The 24,006-nt window shown below is 36.3% G+C and overlaps 1 protein-coding gene across 4 annotated transcripts in view; it reads left to right on the top strand.

The window, feature by feature from the left end:
- Positions 1 to 24,006, top strand: part of CFTR (CF transmembrane conductance regulator) — a 170,763-nt gene that overhangs the window by 110,016 nt on the left and 36,741 nt on the right. For all 4 annotated transcript variants that reach the window (XM_073238544.1, XM_073238547.1, XM_073238545.1 and 1 more), the window contains 6 exons: positions 5,966 to 6,003; positions 6,458 to 6,708; positions 9,352 to 9,431; positions 14,210 to 14,360; positions 15,312 to 15,539; positions 18,256 to 18,356. In XM_073238544.1, the coding sequence (XP_073094645.1) occupies positions 5,966 to 6,003; positions 6,458 to 6,708; positions 9,352 to 9,431; positions 14,210 to 14,360; positions 15,312 to 15,539; positions 18,256 to 18,356 (849 nt within the window). The remainder of the gene's footprint in view (positions 1 to 5,965; positions 6,004 to 6,457; positions 6,709 to 9,351; positions 9,432 to 14,209; positions 14,361 to 15,311; positions 15,540 to 18,255; positions 18,357 to 24,006) is intronic.

The following is a 24,006-nucleotide window of genomic DNA, read 5'->3' as shown; positions in this document are numbered from 1 at the left end:
GGATAGCTGTAACTTGGCACCAGCCAAGGATTTGCCATGAGGGAATTATGTTCAATTTTGTTAAATCTTCTGATTTTCAAGATGAGATAGGAATCAGATTTTTCCATAAAAATTTCCCATTTTTAAATGTGGGTAGTTGATTGAATAAAAACAAACAAATGATCACTACATGGGCACACTAAAACTTATCTGTGGATTGGATTCAGCCTGTGAAGGACTCCTTAGTCTAGATACATTTATTCCAGAGGATACTCAGGGTGTGTCCTAATACACAACCTGAAGTTAACCTGCAAGCCCATGCTTCCTTCAAGGGAAGAAATGACCCATGTGGAGAACACTCTCCTGAGGCAGGATAAATATATATATATATATAACTGAACCCCAAACTTGTAGCTACCCCTTTTTCTTATTAGGTTGTTTCTAACCTCATGTAATATAAAAAGTCTACATTAAGTATCATTACTTCTCCTGACCAAGAGAGTTAGTGTTAAGTATCTAAATGTGTGTACCAAAAATGTATACATATGACTTCACCTATAAACCGTCAGTTTCCCTTTGATCTTTGAATTCTAGTGATATCTCTTCTTTTGCCCGATTATTTTAAGTTAATAAATCAAATGGAGGCTTTATGTGAGATGCATTATATACAGTGCCAGATGTGGAACCAGAAGGACCTGGCTGTGACCTAACTCTGTCTTATTAATACTGAAACTGAGCAAGTTCAACTCCCTGGAGTCTCAGTTCCCTCCTATAAAATAAAGATCGCAAAAGTATAAGCCTCACAGGTCATTTTTGTGGCATAAGAGACATCATGATTATAAAGCACTTAAATGTAGGGCTTGGCACATAGAACTGCTATTTGCTATTATCATTAATATCCTGATGTCATATCATTATAAAGCTCAAGATCGTTTGTGGTGAACAAGTCTATAACAGAGATAATGAAAGTTTGAATTATTCCTTTTATACTTCAACACAACTATGGGGTTGGGTAATCAACACTCTCACAAAAGTAATAAAAACTGCATTGAAATGTGTTTCAAATTTGCCTCATTAATCTCTGTCAGTCATGCCAAATGACCAACATGAATGTGAAAGAAAACCACTTCTGTGCTACATTGAATCTCAACTAGCCTTTTATAATTCCTAATGATTTGAACCTTTGCATTGAAAGATCACATTTCTTGATTGTCGTCAATTTATAGTTATGTAAGAAGAAATGGTCCTATCTGAAGGTGGTGGTGATTTATGTTAATTTATAAGATCTTCGTCCCATGCAGGTTCATAGTTGAATTTATACACCTTTCAAAATGGTGTTTAATTAATTAATTAATTAAATCAGTGATTGAGCATTGAGCTGCTGCACATGTGTACAGCATTATTAGCTCATTTAATCAAGAAGACAGTAGTCCTTTGTGGGCTAAATTACAACAGAAGATGTAGATGCTGTATAATTACCCATTATTTGTTGATCTCTCACAATTATGGCAAAAAATCGTCTTTTTAATGGGCAAAACAAGTTATGTCATTTTCTAGGCAAGAAATAATATAATGAATGATGAGCCTTTTTTGGCTAAGATTGTGGAGGCATTGCTAATTAGCTGGTTCTCAAAATATTAAATAACAAACTTGATGGTAGTAGACAAATAGTAATTGTTTTAATTACATGGCCAGTTCTGTAGCTAAATAATTCATTCACTGATGTTCACAATTCTGTTACCTTCTTTGAATCAAAATTTATAGTTTTTCTTTTAGACTGAGCTCTTTTTTTAATACCAGTGTGCCCTTTCCTCATGATGGTACTGGGTGCCAATCCAGACAGACAATTTAGTTTTTTAAACCTTGTTTACAGCCTCATATTCCTTATAGTCAGAGAAGCTACGGTTAAGACATACTTTTTCCTTGGTGAAAGTGATTTGTCCATTTCAGCTTTCATAGGGGCCATTCTTCAGTTTATATTTTATGATTTTGTAAAGTAGGATTAATATGCTTCCTTTTTTAGTGTATGGAATTTGTTGCTTTTTTTTATATCTTCAAAGTACTAAACTGAAACGACTGGTCTGATCTATTCAGTTTGTTACCACTTTTCATTAGTGTGTCATTTTGATAAGGGGGTCAGCCTACCTTTATATTTTTCTACCATTTTCCCACTATCAGACAATATCTTCTGTAAGTTCTTAGATAAGAGCACCAAGGATACAGGCTATATCGTTTATTTTATGTTGGTCTTCCTAGTGCTCCTGCTTGGCAGTGCATCGTTGAGTAGACAGAGAAGAAATGCAAATAATAGAGTAGGAGGCAGTTTCCTGTTTCCTTTTACAACGACCAGAAGTTATTGTTGTTGACTGGAGTATCTAGAGATCTTTTTTAGTGCTTTCATTCTGTGATTTTTTAGGAAGTGTACCAAAGGTCTGCTGTATCCTATTCTTTTATGATTTCCCTTCTTTTTGTTAATGAGGAATCCCTTTGGTGCCTTTACATTATTAGTACAATAGACATGTAATGTGCTTCCATAGTACCTCTGCTGCTAGTGATCGATAGTAATCCTTTTAAGTCAGCTTTACTTAGCATGGGTCTGTGTTTTAGGGCATGATTTGCGAAACATTGGAATCTGTGTATTCAGTCATGATAAGGTGTCACTCTACTATTACTGCCTGTCATTCTTTCAGCCATTTACTCATTCAACACATATTTTTTTTTGAGTTCTTTCAAAATGCCAGGCATGGTTTAATGTGCTGTGTACACAGTGAAGAACAAAACAGAATGTACAGGTGGAATACACTAATGTCCTTATGTTTATAATGTTAACAGAACATTTATAGTGCTGTGCTCCTTTGGTAGAAACTTACCATACCGAGTATTTTAATAGGTATTCATTTACACACACATATCATTTTGTGGCTTGGGAGGTAGCTGTGAATTCTGTACATGTACGAAGTTTGTAGAATGAATTAGTTATGGTTCTTTATCTTTGCCCTTCATAGCATGACATGTCACCTGCTTTTTCAAATGTGTTTCCTATATGAACATATAATCTCTCTGTTGACATTTTTGTATTTTTATTTAAATATTATCTACCCATTCCTTTATTTATTAAATACAGATTTACTGAGTGCCAACTTTTTCCAACTATTATCCTAGGTACTGAGGATACAATGGGAAAGAGGACAGATAACTCCTCTTTGCTCTTATGAATCACATTCTGAGGGAGGAGATAGACAAGAAACGCAATTGGATAGAAGCAATCAGAGTGTGATAAACACCAGAAGGAAATAGTGCAGTAAAATAAAGATGGGAAAATGAAGGTATATGGGGATAACTTTCTGAGGGAGTGACATTTAACTGCCACTTAAAAAATAAGTAGTCAGAAATGCAAAGACTGGGTAATTGCAATCGTCTTAGAAGAGTTTGATGAATTATGGAAGGTGAGAGGAAGCCAGTATAATTGGGGAGAGAGAGAGAAGCAAGTGGCTTGTAGTGATGTTAGAAAAGTAGGCAAAAACCAGATTTGTGGACCACTGACTATAGTAAAGGGTTTGGGTTTTATTTTAAAAGCAGGGGGGAGCCTTTGAAAGGCTTCAGCCAAGATATGATATGGCCTTTTCTATGTTTTAAAAAATCACTCTGCTGTATGGAAAATGGATTGGATGGGGACAGAAGGGGAGGCTGGGACATCTGTTGTGACTGGGAGGGATTGCTTATTAACTATGCTCAACATCCAGAGTGTTGAGAACCTTGTCGTATTTAAAGGCCTCTGCAGATATTCCACACTGAAATATTTAGAAGTGTCTTCTTTGTGGATCATTAAAGGTTTCTTCATAATGGAATGTTGGACCGTTATACCTTGTTTGGTTGTATCATATTTTGTGGCTTTATGCACCTGCCTTATTACATTGTCCTTGGCAGTTTTCTTCTCTTTTTTGTGACTATTTTCTTTGGTTGTGAATATCAGGCTTGTATCTGGTCAGATTATGTTATGGTAGGGCTCCTCATAGGTCCTAGATATATTCTTGCTCTAGTTCTATACTACATCTTATTCCTGAAACCATACTATTTGGGTTTTACTGCATACGAAACCAGCCTTCATCTATCACGCCTTCTAAGATGTTTACTAATTCATTTAGAAAACGAGTCTTTCAAATACAGGCACTTGGCTTCTCTTTCCATATATATTTTTTGATATTCTACCCTCACACTCCATTTGTTTTTCTAAATTATGTAGACAAATTATCTACAGAGTTTAAATTCTGACTTAGCTTATAAATACTGGTTGCTATTTCTTTTTCCATTGGGGTCATTTACAAAGTTCATGATTGAATCATCATCTTGGCCGTTCATGGATCTGTCTTTGAGAATACCATCAGCAGATTCCTGATGCCTAACATGGATATATATCACTCTGTCTACACCCCTACATAACTAATAGCTATTACAGTCTAGTCATACCCTGTCCAATACAGTAGCCACCAGCCATCTATGACCATAGAAATTAAATGAAATTAATTTATGAAATAAGATTTGAAATTCACTTCCTCAGTTATGCACAGTAGCCACGTTTCAAGTGAGCAAGTGCCTCATGTGATAACTGGCAATAATATTAAACAACAAAGATGTAGAACATTTCTATTATTGTAGAAGTTACTGTCGGACAGTGCTGATCTAGAGTGTGCTGTTTTCTATATGACTTGGAAATGATGTTTAGAACCCTGAGAAAAATGAAAATGAAGACCTTTTTGTTTTTCCTCTAAATCATTCAGGACTGTCACTCTGTCATAAGCCCCATGCAATTTATAGCCTCAAACCATTCTGGAAATGAAATGATATGTATGCCCCAAATATTTTTACTGAAATCATTATGTCAAGTCCATAAAAAAGCTTTTTGTTCCAGTCAACGCAGTTTGGGCTGGTGGTTTCTTGTCTCAATCCACAAGATCCAGGAAATAACTATATTACATTGACAAGACCAGTTCTTTGGAAAACTGCCTTGGTTATTGTTCCATAATAAATATCATAAACTGTTTATTTCTGGGATTTGCTCACATCCAGAGAATGTTGGCAATGTCAGCATTATTGACACTCCTTCTTTTTAAAGATCAGAACAAAGAGGGACTATCAAAACCGAAGAGTGACTCAGAAATATACCTATATCTAGGTTCTTGTGTAATTTGATTACTCTTAGGAAATAGGAAAACATTTGTATTAGAACAAAGACTTGTGAAATACTAGATTATTGCTGAGTTTCTTGTCATTTTGAATTTACTTGAATTTCAAGGAAACTGATCATTTTTATTAATACAATACATGGAGTCTATGCATACAATGAAAAACATAGGAAAGTGAGAGTGCCGCCATTAGATTTTTCATCATTATACTCCTTTCTGATATGTGAATTTAACTAAAAATTATATACCTCCTCAAAGTACAGGACTTGATTATTTAACTTCACCAATGATAAATCTTCTTCATACATTTTTATAGAGTACTATTAAATATTTAAGATCAATTTGAGCTGAAATAAGTCTTACAGATTTCTTATACTGAGCATATTTGTTTCCCCCTATTTATTTTTATGCTGTATTCTGTGTTCATTTTCATATTACCTTACTGCTTCTTGTTTTTTTAATCTAATTCCTTGGAAAGTTATTATTGGGCTAATTGTATAATTTCAGTCATTTCTAGTATCATAATTGTGATAGCATCAACACAAGATTGTTTCTGTTGAATGAAGGAGAGAAATGGCAAAGTATTTAATTGAGTACAGTTTGAATTCCATTAACTTAACCTGCTCTTACTACAAACAGTGGTTCTTGGTACAATATTTGTACCTCCTGGACCCAGGAAACAAAAGCAAAGGAAAATGAAACTGTGTGTATTTTGGTGCTGGTCAGGGTGGAACTAGAGGCAAGTGTGGGAGGAATGCGTAAAGGTGTTAGAAAAAAATCAAGTGTGTATTGTTCCATTCCAGGTGGCTGCTTCTTTGGTTGTGTTGTGGCTACTTAGAAAGTGAGTATTCCGTGTCCTATTGTAGATTGTATTTAGTTTCAATTGATTACTCAGGTCTTATTAAATATTGTAATATCCACTGTGCTTCATTCCCCACCACATTGTAGTAGTAGAAAATCAAATTCTTTTGTTTAAAATTGTGAACGTGTGCAGTTCCTGCAGCTCTTTGCCAAATTTTAAAGCATTTAATTGTAATTAGGTTATATAAGTTGAAATAAAAATATTTAGAACCTTATTTACCTAGTATTTTCTCTGAATAAAGAACGATTTTATTATCTATTTCAGTGGTAAAAAACTTAATCGACTTTCTTGTAATTCCTTGGGATTAAAGTCATGAACTCTGCTAATGAAATATGTTGTATTTCATTAGACTCAAATTCAGTTACATTTACATGTTTTGGAAATTTGTTGAGAAAGTTTGGTTGCCAAATAACAATTTCCCTTTGCTTTGCAGAACACCCCCTCAAGACAAGGGGAATAGTACTAAGAATGCAAATAACAGTTACGCAGTGATCATCACCAGCACCAGCTCATTTTATGTTTTTTACATCTATGTGGGAGTAGCTGACACTTTGCTAGCCCTGGGAGTCTTCAGAGGTTTACCACTGGTACATACTCTAATCACAGTATCGAAGATTTTACACCACAAAATGTTACATTCTGTTCTTCAAGCACCTATGTCAACCCTCAACACGTTGAAAGCAGGTACTTGACAAAGTTATACAAAATGAAACTGCTGGTCCGTCATCAAAAGGGCCTGTGATTTAATTGGGTTTCTAGTAGTAGCATCGGCTTTTGCCTGGGGGCACCTGCCCTTTGTTGAGCTTCTTTATGACTGGCACATACATTTCCCAAATGTTGGCTCTCAGATATTGTTGCTCATAGTTCTGTATCAGCTAATTCGAGTCTCTCAGTTTGTTAGAAACGATGCTAATGGACTTCAGCAGCAGAAGTTGACCCCTTTTGGGTCATTTTCCTCAGTTCAGATATTTGGTCTAGCCCCCATTCAGGCATCTTGTTGCCAATGTGTAGTATTGTTTAAAAGAAGAGAAGGTTTGAAGTGACCAAAGGGAATATAAAATTCTTTACTGATAATGTCTTTAGATGGCGTAGAATAATCTAGTTGCTTGTAACTGTTCAAGAATGATCATATAACATTTTTCCCAGTTTTCCTTTTTTTTTTGGTGGAGGGTGGGGCAGAAATCCGAAAAGTATTTTTTACACCATTGTAGAGGTTGTTACAAGGGTACAAGCTTTAAGTTTAATAAGGGCTGAGGATTTAATGTGTAACATGGTGACTGTAATTGATAACATTGTATCATTTAATTGAAATTTGATAAGACAGTAAACCATAACTATTCTCAACCAAAAAAAAAAAGTAAGTATGAGTGGTGATGGATGTGTTAATTCAATGAGAGGAATCCTTTCATGAGGTATATGTACATCAAATCATCATGTTGTTTACTTTAAATATCTTACAATTTTGTGAATTTTATTTCAACAAAAATAAGAGTAGTGAAATAAAATGCCAAAGATTTAAAAAACTAAGGACAATAAGGTATTTTACAAACAATCAGTTCTATTAATTCCCCTTTAAATTCTCATTTAAAGAATCTGAGATTAATAAGGAATCCCCCAAGTTTTATTCTTGTAGCATTCTCTTGAGCACTTTCTCTGTGTGGCACTAAGCTAGAGGCTGGTATAGAAAGATGAATAAGGTAGTGGAAGAACTCACAGTAAGGCAGAGGAGGTAGACCCAGAAACACTGGATTAAAAAGCAATGCATAAACTCCAAGACTGAGATTTTTGGAGTGATTTGTATCTAAAAATTTCAAGATAACATATAGTCATCATTTTTTCCCCCTCGGTAACAACATTTCTACATTAGTGTTCAGGAGATCCTTGTGTTTATTCTCAAGTCCTTGTGTGTCTTCAAAGCTTTGACTCTACACTCACAACTATCCTGTTTTAGAGCAAAGAAATTTTAGACCTAAAAGAAAAATGTCGGATTACCTTGATCCAATGATTTCATTGTATGGAAAACTGAGACCCAGAGAAGGCAGGGCATTTGCCCAAGTTTCCCCCAGTGAAATGGGCAATGAGATAGAGTGGAAAGAGCACAGGCAGTGTCTGAGGTCTGGCTTGGCCCCGTTAGAGTGATGACCATGGACGAGTCACTCCTTTGTGCCTCTCCTCCACAACTGTAAACTGGGGAAGGGAATACTCATCCCAGAAAATCCCTGTGAGAATGAAACAAGGCAGTCTACTGGTCTGTCACCTGGCCCCTGTGAAGTGTTACTTCTTCCCTTCCATTGTTCCCTTCTGTGGGGCATTTGGCCCCCTAAGGGGTGCACTTTCCATTCTACCTCTTTACAGGGCCCCTCATTCCCTTAAACGTTGCTCACAGCTGGTTCTGAACCTTCTCTATTTCATATTTAAATGGTTATTATTCATTTCATTTTCTCATTTGTCTTACATTCCAAACTTTAACCCATTTTGTAATATGATTGTGAAACATCTCTGTTTTGCATTCCTTCTTGTTTATGCTCCTGAAAACAGAAATACCAAGATGATGATCTTACGTCATCTACATGTCCTTTTCCAGCCCCTACCCCCACCTCCAATTTCTATATACAAGGATTATACTTTCTTTTAAAAACCACTACTATTACTTACGGCTTATTTGTTTTCATTATATTGCCTGGACATTTGCTACTAAGCTTGGCAGCAACCATTGCTTCCTTGCCTTGTAATGTGCACTTCAGTTCTCCAAGATGTGCCCCTCTGCAGTCGTGTATTGACCTTGATTTTCTCAGACTCCTTGCCCATCTTTTTCTATGTCACTATGTAAATGACTTTAAAACACACAGACACATAGTAGGTGGAGATTGAGAGCATCCATTTCTGCAGAGGCACGTCAGAAAGGTGTGGCAGTCAGAGGAAGTGGTAGCTATCTATGCATTATGGAATACAGACATAAAGGGATACTTTTCACATATCCAATATATGATCATTAAGCTCAGGCTTGCAAGTATGAGATTGTAGTAATAGGTTGAGTGCTCAGTCCAGACATACTTAATGATAAGGACCCTATTAAGGGCACTAGGTTTTGCTTGAATCTGACAGCAATTTGTATTTTATAAAGGTCTAATAGAAGGGGATGATAACTTCAGTACATAGTTATTTAGAATCCTTGTGTAACACTAAAACTTTCTAAGTCTGTATTTATCTGATTATATGCTAATTTTTATTTAACTTCTGAATGCTTCTGTTATCCAAATCTGTCAAATATTGATGTCTTTTAAGGGTTACTGGTTTTTAAGGATCTCCTCTTCCTTTCTTTTGTAGGTGCAATTCTTAATAGATTCTCCAAAGATATAGCAATTTTGGATGATCTTCTGCCTCTTACCATATTTGACTTCATCCAGGTTTGTAAAAACATGAAGTGTCTTTGCATTTATTGTACTTCTTTACATAGTTAGAAAAAGAAGTAAATTATTTTTTGCTATTTTTCATTTGAGAGTTGAAATCCCATCTAGTGTATGAATTTTGTCAGTATCAAAAGTCTTCAAATTAGGCATAAATTTAATAACTTCAGTGATAAGTCAGAACTATTTTCTTGACCCAAACTCAAGTCAATTCCACATCTAGATGTAATAATTGTCTACTTGGGAGTGATTTGAAAGGTATGACAGACATATTCCTCCAAATCCCTGTCCATGAAGTAGGACATTTTTGACACTGGCATCACTATTTGATTGAAAGCACCAGCCTCCAAAGGGCTTATGTTAAAATGAAGATGGATTCCTGATTGGCTGCAATTTTAATCAGCTTTATCCATGAATACTTCACAGATCAGCAAGCCAGCAACCTCACAGTAAGGACAGAAGGGTGTCTGTGGGGACAGGACTACAGATAAGTTTTCAAGCAGGTGAGAGAGGAAAGAAAAATTCAGGACTAGTAGGGACTCTGTCTGGGTGACAGATCTGAAGAGGCCTCCAAGGTTCTGGCTCTGAGCATGGGGTGATTGGAGGTGAGAGTGGGAAGGAAAGGAGGGGATGGAGATGGAAGTACCTAGAGGATACCCCCTTCGGACTCCATAAGTGGCAGGACTTCAGGAGTGTTGTGAGTTAACAACCTTGGCTATTTATTGGGCCAGGTTTGAAACCAGCTTCTTAGTCTGGTGTAAGTTGAGCTCCAGAGAGCAAATGCCACTATCTCCATGATTTCCTTGGAGAGATAGTTGAACGGGATGCAGCCCATCTTAGATGAGTCATTCCCTCCTCCCACCTCCAAAATAATACTTTATTCTATAAAACAAATTAAGGGCTACCACATGTATGTATATACACAACCGACAGGTGCATGACCAGGTGCAGAGACCCAGGTTGTCAGTTTGCCTCACCTGAAATGATTGGCACAAACATATTAGCTGTTGCATGTGAACTTTAGCATTTTGAATTTCCTTCACTTGCACTGTTTAGGGATATAACTCAGCAGCAGCTGCTGGAATTCTGTAACGGATTCTTTGAGTTCATGCATTTGAAGGAGCATTTCTTGAGTCTTTCTTTAAATGCTGGACATTTGTTCCTCATTTTAGGAGTGTAAATGACTTGTGTCAAATAAAATATTATTAAATCAGGTATAAACTGAACATGAAATCTTGACATGATTGCAGAAGAACAAATGATGGCCCTTGAAAAATTTTTTTTCCACTTTTGGAGTCTACTGAATATTTTTCTGAATCAATGTAAGGCTCACTTCAGAAATCCTCTGGAAAGTTCATTTTTAAGTCTTTATTTTATAAATTGACACTTTTTACACATGTGATGGTTCTTAAATACTTTCTCTTATGGCAATCTGAATACATTTCTGCTCCACTTCTAATGTTGTTGAAGTTCATTTGTTGTTTCACAAGTGTCTGGACAAGGCTCTTTTAATTAACTTATTTTATTTACAAGTGGGTCTCCCATTAAGGAAGTATAATATATGACAATCAAAATAAAAATCTGGGTAATTTTGACTTTATTAAAAATTCATTATAAGGATCCCTAATATTGTAAGCTCCTCTGGTATACTTAATTATGTTCATATTAAAGAAATCTCATCCTCATAATATATCAGGAACATATTTTTGTACAGAGTAAGGCATACCTGTAAATTTTCTTTGAATGAAAGCTTTATTTCTATTTATTTTCTTATTTTTCATTTCCTAACATTTGATAATTTTCCGCAAACTTGCTTTCTGTATTGGAACATCGTATAATGAGAGTGGGAGATCGGGATCCTATTCTGTAGATACCAGTACTTCTTTTACCTTGAGTAAGAATCTCTAAGGGGCTCAGGTCTCTAGCCTGTAAAATGAGGAAGACAAATCTGATGGTGGTCACATTCAGTACTAAGGTAAACGCTTCAGACTGAACTGTGGAAGTGGATCGTGGGACAAATTTGAACTTGAAGCCAAACAGAAAAAACCTTTATCTTAGCATCCTACTTATCTCTTTGTTTGAGAAACTTATTATTTTTTCATGAAACAGAAGCCTACATATTTGAAAATAGTAAAATCTCTTCTCAGCCTTAAAACCTTTAGGTCTTGTTTGATTTCTTCTCTCTTATCTAATATATGATTATACCCTGAGTCCTGCTACTTTGCTCTCTAGTGTGTCTTTCACATCTTTTTTCCTCCTGTTCATTGTATTAATCCTTTGCTTAAAAATTCTCAAGGACTCTCATTTATGGATACAATTCCAAACCTGGTGTCCATTGCATTGTTTTCAATATGTATTTATCTATCTATTGATGAATTAATTAACTTACTGATTTCAAAGTGATCTTCACACTTATCATCTGCTCTGGCTTCACTGGCGGTGCCAAGTGTCCTTCAGTGTCAAGGATGCCACTGAGCTGCTTTTGGGGTGGGAATGTGCTGTCCACTTCCTGGGAGCATTAGTGGATGATGCCTTGTGTGTGTTACAGTCTGTTGATTTTTTTTCTGGAGGAAGTTTAGGATTTGGGTATATGGGAATTAGAAATCTGTGCTCACATTTTCAGCTTGTCTTGAAGTCCCTCTATTTTGTGTCCTCTCACTAATACATCTGGTCTGAAATGACTTGTTTTTTAAACATTGTGAATTAAAGACTAAGACAGAATTTAAGGTTTTTTGTATAATTTGACTATCAAATATATTAAACCAGTGCCTTTAGTTTTGCACACAGTGCTAAATTATTAGCTTCCGACCTCAGTGCCCAAGGATGGCTTCTAATGAAAATGCTTAGCAATTTTCCATGGATTTCTTGTTTTGGGCTATAGTCTAGATGATTATAAGTGCTGGCAGTTTATCCTGTGAAAGTATTACCATTTCCAGTTGTACACACCTTCTCCATTCATCTCTCACAAAGTGTGATATCTTGGTTAATCGACTGCCCAATTTCATCTATTCTATCATAACATAGTTACAGTTTCATTCCTAAGACTCTCCACGATATCAACAATCATTAAAAAACATATATATATTACTTTCCCATGGACTGTTATACTCCAACAGAACCGAGCTAGAATTACATGGTAAAAATTGCACAAGTCAAGTGAACGCAGTGTCATTTACAACTGTCAAGAGCCAACAAAGACCTGGATTCTACTGGAGTAGCTGAATGTTTCCAGGCTACCAACACGATAGCATCTGTCTTTCACACATACCAGTATTTAATATGATGGCCCATTGAAATTAAATCATATTCCCTAGTTAATCATGCTTGGAACTTGTATTTTGTCTCTCCCACCCCCCAAAATGTCCTGTTTCTGGGAAATAAATGTCCTCGGTTAAAAACTAGTTTGCCATTGATGAAGTCTTGTCATATATAACTAGGGCATTTGGGGCTTTTCATTGTACTGGTGGCACTTGAAGGGCAAGAATGGAGTAGGGAAGACTTTCTCAGATTGTTGGCTTATTGTATATATTTAGACCAGTGTCTGACAGAGTAAAGATTTATCTGAGTATTTGTTGAATGAATGAGGGGCTGATATGATGATGACTGGAGACATACAGGCATTTTCCCTAGAAAGGTATCATTGAAATATGATCATATGAAGTTTTAGATGAAAATAACAGCCCATTCAAAGAAGATTTATGTAGAACATGCTCCCATGTACCAAATGTTCTGTATGTTACTGCATTAACTGTAAAATACATGTGTCACCCATGAAAATTGGTAGAGAACTGGCTCACTGATTATTATATGGATAGTGTAATAGATTAATTTTTTTTAAAACCTTGTTGTGACAGTTCCTTATTTATACTTTATTCAAATAGGTTATTGTGGCGCAAATGAAAGCAGATCTTTTTTCTTTTTAAAATATATGGATTTAGTGTCATGTAGAAATACAGAATTTAAACCTTTAACTTGATTCTGAAGCAGGTACCAATATAGTTAAGTTGTTCCTGAGGCTGCCCAACAGGATTGTGTTTTTGGTGGATAAGGTGAAGCAGTATCTCTAATGGATGGTCTTGACTGAAACACAAAATTTATTTGACAACATATGAGATAGAAAAAATTGTCTAATTCCAAGTTAATCAGCCACACCCAAAAACTCCTTTCTTGTTTTGAGCTTCTAGGTTATCTCCAGTTATTTTAAGGAACAAGAACAGGAGAGTTGGGAAGGGGAGCAAAATTTACTACATTTATTTTTTCTAGTCTTAAAGATGAGTCAACTAGGTTTGGAGAAGTTAAGAAATTTGCCTAAATCACCAAGCCTACATTTAAACTAGATCTTTCTGACTAGAAAGGCTCTGAGAGAAATGCCGGATTCTCAAAAACTGTCTAAACAAAATAAATCCTAAAATTTCACATTCACACTAAAACTATTTCAAAATTAAAGTTTAAGAGAAGACCAAGCTAGGAAAAAAAACCCATATTTGTTTAAAATTTATTTATCATGCAATGCTTCACAGCATATGGGAAATGAGAATATTCTGAGATTCAAAAACACCATGTTTCCAAAACCTCAAAATGTTGTTGTAAGTGACCTGAATGATTTTTTGAATTTTGATAGAACCTATGGACAATGTACTTTGAGGGGGCTTCCCTTTATAAGAATGGAGCAGAGTGTGAAGAGCTTATTGGGAAGTGACGTCACTGATGTGCCTTGGCCCTTTGCAATGTGAAAGAATCTAAGTATAGTCACCAATGTGTTTTCTTTGATCCTACAGCTGTTATTAATTGTGATTGGAGCGGTGGCAGTTGTCTCAGTTTTACAACCTTACATCTTCCTGGCAACAGTGCCAGTGATAGCTGCTTTTATTCTGCTGAGAGCCTACTTCCTCCATACCTCACAGCAACTCAAACAACTGGAATCTGAAGGTATGGCGCTTCATGTGCAATGCTCACCTTGGGAAATATGTGTGATTCTTTTTTTTAATCTACTTTCCCAAAAATTCTTCCTACTTTGAACTCTTGCATTATATAATGATGACTTTAAAAAATGTGTATGCATACAAAAGGAAACTAAATTACAAAACACACATAGGTTGCTTTTGTTAATCAGTAACCCTGTGACTTCTTTTTGGTTTGAAAACAATTATGTAGAGTATTAAGAGGGTTGGTGTGAGGATATTCATTCATAATTTTCTTACATAAATTATATTTTTAAATTGATACGCTTCTATTATTAGAGGCTTATAGTGTATCAATTTTAAAATATAATTTATGTAAGAAAATTATGAATGAATAATGATACCGGACAAGATTCTTCCTCCTGGCTTGTTTTCAGGCACTGTTCCTTCCTCTCCTGGGGGACAGCCTTCTGCTGGGCCACCAAACCCTGACCGAGCTATTCCGGAAGCCTGTTTTTCAGTAACACCCTTCCTGCAGGCGCATTTTCAGGGTTAAATTTCCATTGTGTTTCTGCATTGAAGGGTGTTATCTAAATGAAGTGACATAAACTTTCTTAATTGAGGCATTTAAATGAATTGTTTTAAAAACATTTTCTCTCACCAGTGATTAATTTAGGATTAGCCAGAAAAACAACGCCCAATGGTAGCCAAGAAATATAAATAAATAATGACGGTGATTTTATTCTAAGTTCCCATCCATGGCAGCCAAGTGAAAAAGGAGGGTAACCCATTACAAAAATAACAAATTGCACCTAGTCAAAAGTGTGGCGTCAGATTGGAAGACTTCTAGCCAGTGACATTTGCTGCCTGGTGACTTTGTTGGTTTAAGCTTATCTTTTTCTGGTACATGGTAGTAAGGTTTTGCATTATGTGGTTACCTGATTGTTTAAGCATGGTTTTCTGTGGGAATATTTCGCAGGCAGGAGTCCTATTTTCACTCATCTTGTTACAAGCTTGAAAGGACTGTGGACACTACGTGCCTTTGGACGGCAGTCTTACTTTGAAACTTTGTTCCACAAAACTCTGAATTTACATACTGCCAACTGGTTCTTGTACCTGTCAACACTGCGCTGGTTCCAAATGAGGATAGAAATGATTTTTGTCATCTTCTTCATTGCTGTTACCTTCATATCCATTTTGACAACAGGTACAATGAACTGGTTCACTATTGAGCTGAGCATTTAAATAAAAACTTTGTCAACCAATAAAATGCTACATTCTTACAGGTTCATAATTTTAGATATCTTTAAATAGACTTTTGGGAGTTGATTAATCAAACAATTTTATTGCTGAACAAATAGTTTATTTGAATTAGGGCTATATATAGTATTATCTCTGCTTTACAGTTTAAAAAACTGAGACAGGAAATATCAGATAAGAAATCTGTGATTGAAAGAAAAAAATCACCTCCTGACTCTCATATTGGTAAAGGATCCTGGCTTAAAAAGTAATAGATCTCTTTATGAAAGCACTGTGTGAATAAGGGGAAAGAAATGTGTACATACACACACACATACACATAAAATACTGCTTCCACCCCCATAAGTTTTGTTCTTTTAGCCACCAGTTTGTGCAATTCATTATCCTAAGGTGGATTTTACATGATGAAAAACTGCCATAAAAATGAAGTAACTTAGATAAAATGTCACATTTTTCAAATACAAATGTCCTGAATTTTAGGATCTTTGGGTGAAAAACACAAAAGTATTTCATCAGAAATGAAATGAAAATCTGTATAGACAAATGAGCTCTTCTAATTTAAGAAGGTAAATTACTAAACTATAAGAAATGTTGAAATATATTTGCATGTGACAGTGGATGAAGATTTAGAGCCACTGCCAAATCTGAAAGGATGGGTTGGTTGTAAGACTGGAGTCCTGCCCAAACAAAACAAAGCACATGCTGGAGAGTTCGGGGGCCTCGTGGAGCCCCAGGACAGGAGTCACGCTGGGCCTTTAGAGGAAATGGAATGGGCAAGGGGAGGCAATTCAGCTCTTCTTCCCATCTCTTGGGGCCATTTGCTGGCCTGTGTGCATTCCTTTCTGTGGCTGCTTCATTCATTTCTCCCTCTCTGTTTTTCTGGGTATGCCAGAGCTGTGCCACACTGACTTTATATGGCCTCAGCACTTGGGACCCTTGAATTAACAGCAGAGTTCCTGTGTCCAATTTCAGAGTACTGGAGAGAGCATAAAATAGGCTCCTCTTGGCTCAGGGGTGCACATGCAGTCCACACGGCTGCTATGAGAGGAACAGGTTCCACATATTTGTTGTTCTCTTGGATAGGGCAGTGGGAAATGACTCGATGAAAGGCATATAAGTGGGCAGGGAAGTGAATTGATTCCTTAGCAGTATAGCAATTTTTAAACAGTGTTTAAAGCAACTTTAAAAAAAAATAAAGTTTCTTCTTAGGTTCAGAATTTTAAAAATTTTCCTTTAAACTATTTGAAACAGTATCAAAAAAGACTAAATAAACACAGATTTGTTGACAATGAATTCAAACCAGTATGGCATGTGCTGTAACATAGATTGAGTCCTGTTTAACTAATACAGGTGATAGTCAAAGCCTTTCACAGTCAGTACAGTTCAGGACTTATTAATCAAATCAGATGTCCAGCCAGAGTGAATGTTATTCACACAGCTGATGCTGGTTTTTAGCTATATAACTTGTACATATTAATTAACTTCTTTAAGGCCTTCATTTTCCTTATGTGTAAATAGGCATAATAATAGTACCTATCGCATAGGTTTGTGGTGAGTATTAAGTGTGATGATTCATGCAAAACACTTAATACAGTGCCTGGTCCATAGTAAATACCCATACATCTTATATTACTTACTATTGTTATTATTAAAGTTTTATCTTACTCTCATTTTAACCTTTGTAATGATAAATCTTACCTAATGAGAATAAATAATTTAGTACTAAAAGCACAGACCTGCTGTCTATGGTTTATCCCTGTTAGAGGAACTGTGGAAGCAAAAATTTCAATTAATAATAATAGGATGAATTATTTCTCCCAACTTTAGAACCCTATGACAATTTTATCAACCCTATGACAGTATTACAAATGTAAGGACTGACATTGAGACTTGAGACTCGATAACCTAAAGTTATAATAATTTTAAGAACATTCCTATTAGAAAATGTTTATGGCCATGAACACTGAATATTTGTAAATCTTCTAGAGGTACCCTCCAGCCCTGAAAAACTATTTACTCTGATTAAACATTTAAGTATTGTTCTCCCTGGGAGAACTATTCATTTTTTTTTTTTTTTTTTTACCATGAAGGGCAGTGTTCTTTCTTTCCAAATGGCAGACCCATGAGTTCTAATTTCCCCATGACACTCAAAAACAGAGAAAGTCCTCCTTGTAAAGGCATGACGCTCATCCATGGATCTTCTGGATGCTACTCAGACTCACCTCCCTCCTGCTTTCATCTTTTTTATAGAGGGGCTCATAACACCAGACTTTTTCCCCATTGTCTGTTGTAGTCTTTGAAGGTATTATTACTTACAAAGGTATTATTACAAAGTAATAGTGGAAGAGATAAACATTTATCAGCACCAACAGCCCTTTCAAAAACATCTAACAAAAGGCCAGCTCTTCCTCATAGTCAAACATTCTTTGATTTAAAACATTGGTTGAATACTTAGTATACGCAGGGCATTATTGCTAGTGTTAGATGCTGTGGTGAAGTGACATGAAGGATGGTTAAAATTGGCACAAAATCGAAATGTAGCTTTAATATGATGCATTTAAATGTTCATATCTTACTATGATACTTGGAGAAGTATAAATAAAGTGGTTCACAGAAGAGAGAAAGTAACACGAAGTCTATTTATATCTTTTTTCCACCTACAGGTGAAGGAGAAGGAACAGTTGGCATTATTCTAACTTTAGCCATGAATATCATGAGTACATTGCAGTGGGCTGTAAATTCCAGCATAGATGTGGATAGCTTGGTAAGTAATTATTCTTCTTCTTAACTTTTATTAATATATTCAGATGAACCAAAAAGGTACAGGTAATAACAGTAGGGACAACTATATACCCAACCCCCAGCTTAACAAATAAAATAGCACAGATAAATTAAAGGCTACTGTATATCTCTATTAAACCCGTATCTCGCCTTTCCTCCACATAGGTAGCCACAGTCAAGCTCTAGGGCTGCAGTGAACATTACAGTTTCTTTGCCCAGGATTTTTCTAGAATAGATACCCAGGAATGATCTTGCTAGGTCATAGAGTTCACCCATGTTCATCTTGACTAGATAATGCCAAATTGTTCCCAAATCTGTTGTCTGAATTCATACTCCCATCAAGAAAGTATGATAATTCTCATAGGTCCATAGCTTCAGCAACATTTGATATTGTCAGACTTTAAAATTTTGGCAATCTGGTGCGTGTGGAGTAATTACTAAGGAGATAGGGCAGCTTAACACATATTTATTGGCCATATGGGTTTCCTTTTCCATTAATTGCTTACTGTTGTTGATTGCCCTTTTTTTCAAGTAGACTAAGTTTTTTCCTTAATTTGTAGGAGTTTATGAATTCTGGGTCAGTTATCAGTTGTATACATTTCAAACATGGTCCTCCAATCAGTGGCTTGGATTATAGTGTTTTTGGTAAAAAGAAACTTAAGTTTAATCATGTTAAATGTATTAATCTTTTCCTTTATGTTTTGTGCTTTTGCTATCTTGTTTAATAACTCCTCTGTAGCTTGCGTTTTCAAGTTTATCAACATTATAATTTCATAATATTCTGACTTCTAAATATTCCAGTTTTCAGTGTACCTTCTTCCTCATTCTTAGAGGGAATGCTTTCTCTTCTTCTGTTCGATCAATACGCCATGCATTTATATACTTCATTAGTGTGCACAAAGACCATGTTTGGTTTTCTTTCTCTTGTCTTGGTTCCCTAGAATGCAGAGCCTGCAGTAATGTATCTGAACTAGCCCTGTGTCAGGGCACAAATCCCATGGCAGCAAGAGTGAAAAATCAAAGGAAGCAAGGCAGATTTCCCACTTTTATTTAAAAAGCAAATACATAATTTTCAATCAGAACCATATAATTGGTCTGGATACCTGCATCATCTGTTTCTATTGGTCTATCTGAAGTACTATGTTTTAAGTCAGTCATCCATTTCTGAATTTGCTGAGGGTCAGGAATATTACTATGCTTTTTGCTTAAGTTCCTTTCCCATTCTCTGAGAAAGTTCACGTGTTCTCAAAATGCACACACTCATTCAGCTGGGAAACTTGAATAGTCAATTCCTGTCAGAACAAATATTATAAAACATATCTCTAGGGAAAACCCAAAACTTATAAGGATGTCTTTTTGCCCATGTGTCTTAATATTTTATTTAAATAAAACTTGTTAACAATTCATTGAAATAAAATTTAGCCTTAACATGATTTATAGTAGGCTTTCCCTTTTTTCCTTTGTTTGTTTTTTAGTTTGACCTGCTGTTTTTAGTGACTCCATTCATTTCTTCACTTAGCTCTTAGGCTTTTGGGTTTGGGTCTCATAATGTACTTCAAGATGTTTCAACTGGAAAATAGTAAATATTGTGCTTGTATTTATTTAAGTATTTTCTCAAACTTTCTACAACTTTGTCTTTGCAATTAAAGTCCTCATGCACTTCTTTATCTTAAACTTCTCTACACCTTGCATATGTGCAGTTCCCTTCTTTTTGCCATATTAATTTTCTTAGCTTATGTAAGGGCCTCTACATAGTGATGTTGAAACCTTTGTTGGTGTATTTCTATTCCGCACAACCAATCTCCATTAAAGTTCCTTTAAGGTATTTTTACTTCTCTAGTTTTTCACATGGGCATCCTAGTTTTGTGACCTGTGCTTTGACATCGTGTCTTTCATCTCCTGGCATAAAAAGATCTTTGCAAAGAACTATTATGTTATAATACACTTTATGAAAAGTATCAATATTTGCATTTGATCTCATTTTAAAAAGTCATGTTCTTTTGTTTGAATATCAAAGTGATCATGTTTATTTTCATATCCCTGCCAAATAGCACAAGTGGTCTTTCCTGGCCCTTTGTGGCTATTTATCTAGTTATTAATTCCCATCATATTGCTTTCACCCATGCAGTTGCAAAAGTTATACAGTCATCTTTTTGTTTCCCCCTAGCATACATTGAGAGTAGGAGGAAAGAAAGCTATATCCTCAAGTCTCATGTTTGTATGATTTTAATACTAAAGGTCCTTGTGACTTCTAAAGTAAAAACTCAGTGTTCTCATTTTATCTTACTGAGTTCTTAATTGAATTTAGACTGAGTTTAAAATTCAATAAACAAGGTATTTTGTTTGACACAACATTTTTAGTTTATCGATGTAGGACTACTCAGAAAAAAAAAATCTTAGACTTGAAAGAATATTTCATTTACCCATCTGGCCTAGTTCAGACATGGACACGGAGTCAAACATCAACAGAACTATGAAGTTATAAAAATGGCAATAGAACTTTACCACTCATCCATCGCTTGCACCCACATGCCTAGCTTTCTTTAGTGTTCAGCCAGTAAAGGTCATATGTGGGTGATGACGCTTCCTCATTGCTACCTTGTCGCTTTATATTTATGACTGACTATTCATCTCAAATGTCAGCACTCAAAACTGGCCAACGACCCTTTTATTTCATTCATTTTATTGTATTTCACTCCCTTACATAGTTCCTTCCTACCTTGTCTCCTCTCAGGTGCTCCAGTAATCCCGCCGCTGCCTCTCAGCCAATGACCTTGTTACATACTTCATATGAAAAAATAGATGCAGCCAGAAGTAATTCCCTCATTTCTCCTATTTTTCCCTTCAATTTCCTGTTGCACCTCCACTCATATTCCTCCTTCCCTCTGTATCTTTACTCCTATATAAAGGCCAGTAATATGCAGTTAACCTCTTTTTGTGGGACCTTACTCTCCCATTCTCCCTTGATCTCCAGCTAGCACCCCATTTCTTTGACCTGTTTACAGCAAAATTTCTTGAAAGAGTGCCTGTTTCCATTTCCTCCTTCCCATTCTCTCCGTGACCATCTTCACTTCACTTCCATGACCCTCATGACCCGCATCTTGCCATAGACATGTCCCTGTCTCCCCACTTCTGTCAGCAGTGCCTATGCCATGGACAGTCCTCCTTGTACTTCTTCTCTCACTACGACCATGCTTCTCCCACCTGGCTTCCTCCTGCCACTCTGGTTCCTCCTTAGCTCTCTTTGCTGGCCTCTGCTCTTCTAGCAGGTCTCTAACCATCCATTGTATTCTGTCCCCCTCCAGCTTTGTCATCTAACTCCCTGCTTCAGAAACTGCCTCTCAGTGAGTCACACATTTGTAGCTCCAGTTTAGACCACTCCCCTGCTCGCTAAGCACATATCCTGCTACCAACCTGACTCCTCCATCTGTTTATAAAACAGTGTCAGAATGTCTTCCAGAGGACCTGACATTTTAGGGCATAAGTTCTTGTCCAGGATCTCCTCAAAATACACATGGGGGTACTAAGAGACTGTTAAAGGGGAACAAAACTTCTACTGTCCCTACTAATTTGTCTAGTTTTATATGGCAATTTGGGAAAAAAGAATCAGAACATTGTCACTCTATGAACAATATAGCTTAATAAGTTAAGAATCACCCCAGAATTTTAAAAATTATTATAGGGTCAAATTTAATAATTTCTATTGAAAATCCTACATTATTTCAACTGATATCACAGTGTTTTAAAAGCTGTGATTTCTAGTTCACTCTTCTTTTTAATGTAAATTATGTGTATGTCTCTCTATTCAGTTCAATTGTCTGTCTCATACCATTCTTTAGGTAGGAATAGAAAAGAGGTGTTAATTCCTTTAACTTCCATACCAAGTACTATATGGATTACAGTTGTTATTACTAAAGCTATTACCTTAAATTGTGTGTGTTCTTAATTAGGTTGCTCACTGATCTGTTTTCTTTGGATTCACAAGATGCCTGCCATTTTTGGTACCATGAAGCTTCTCTTTCTTCTTCGTTAGTTGCTTAAGCATTGTATATCTTAATAGGCAATGTATCCCTAGATTTCTGCCTCCATGAATAATGAAGATTAAATAAATAAATGACAGCTAGGAAGGGTATGAATGTGATGTCTCAGACTTAGTGATATCAAGCCTTTTGGTGACTAATACATTACCCACAGTCATAATTTCATTGTTTGAATGAGGCAATAGACAAGTCATTGTTTTCAGAGCTGACTACCAACTAGAGAGCATGTGAATATTATCCTGCTTCCTTAATTCTCCAACTGCTGCAGCAGTAAACCATCCCTGCTGTCCTATGTGTTCCTAATAACACAAGAGGAAGGAAGCTGCCAGGTTGAGCAGGGAGCCCTGTGCATGTGCAAGGCTCTCATTTAGATTCCTGCGTATAAGGCTACAGAAAGTTCTTGGAAGATTGATGCAATCTGAGAAGGGTTTTCTGTCAATAGAAACTCCCTGTTTCTCCTTTATCCTTTTACTGCCTGTGTTTATTTTGGGTTCCAGTAAAGATCAAGTGACTGATTGTACAAGGACCAACAAGAAAGCTGATGGGAGGAGAAAACAGAAACCTGGCTTTTCTTCATTGTACCTGATGCCTAATTTTCTTATATTTAGAGTTGTTTCTGCTGTAAGAATCCGAGGGGAAGATTCATTTCTCCTTTCTTTTTCTTTGTTTGCCTCCCTGTGACAGTCTCTTGATCATATCTTTCTTTGCTCTTCTCTTCTCACAAGTCTTTGTGGAATGTTTTCCACTGATGATCTCTGTCCCCAAATTTCTTTCCATCCTGCAGAGTGGCTTTCTATTCTATATCCCCCTCTGGCCTTACTACCAAGGAGTTGTGCGGCCTTAGGCAAGTTGTAACCCCCTTGAGGGCTTCACTTTTCTCATTTGTGAAATGAAACAGCTGGGTTAGAAATTTCCTAAGGTTCCTACCAGTTCTGACATTCTTTTCTGAGCCCTTTTCATGTGAAAGCTTTCAAGTCTTGATTGGCATTATCCTAGATGCTTACAAGAATCACACATTTCTGCTGCCATCCCTGAATGCTACAGTGCCGTGATGAAGTCAGCCCCCGCTGCAGTGGTCAGAGCTCATCAAAGAACTTCTGTACCGTAGTGTTACTGGAACCAACAAAGAAAGAAAATGCCATCAAGATGTTCTTGAGTCTTGAACTAGTAGGAAAGGCTTATGAGAACTGTAGGGGATTCCTGGAGTGTTGGAAAGGTTGGAAAATTTGTTGAGCTCTGTGCCTGTCACTTTAACTTTTCTGGGTTTAGATTTTTTCATTTATACCAATAAGGACTGAATTAGGTTAAAGGTTCTGAACCTGGCAGCACATGAGCAAACTTTATCAAGATATAGATTACTCAGGGTCCTCTAGGACTAATTAAATCAGTTCCCTTGGTTAGGGTGGAGTGACTGGGCATGTGTATATTTTTAAAATTGTTCCAGGTGATTCTAATATGTATCTAGACTTGTGATCACTGGATTAGATGATTTTCTGAGCATTATGGCAGGGTGCCAACAGGATTTTACCATACGGGGTCAGAGAGTAACTCTGTGGGCATTTAGTTTGGAGTATCAGGAAGGATCTATGATCT

This window comes from Manis javanica, chromosome 6 (genome assembly GCF_040802235.1).
Source record: "Manis javanica isolate MJ-LG chromosome 6, MJ_LKY, whole genome shotgun sequence".
In the NCBI taxonomy this organism is placed as follows: Eukaryota; Metazoa; Chordata; class Mammalia; order Pholidota; family Manidae; genus Manis; species Manis javanica.
This window is presented reverse-complemented; position numbering and strand designations above follow the sequence as displayed.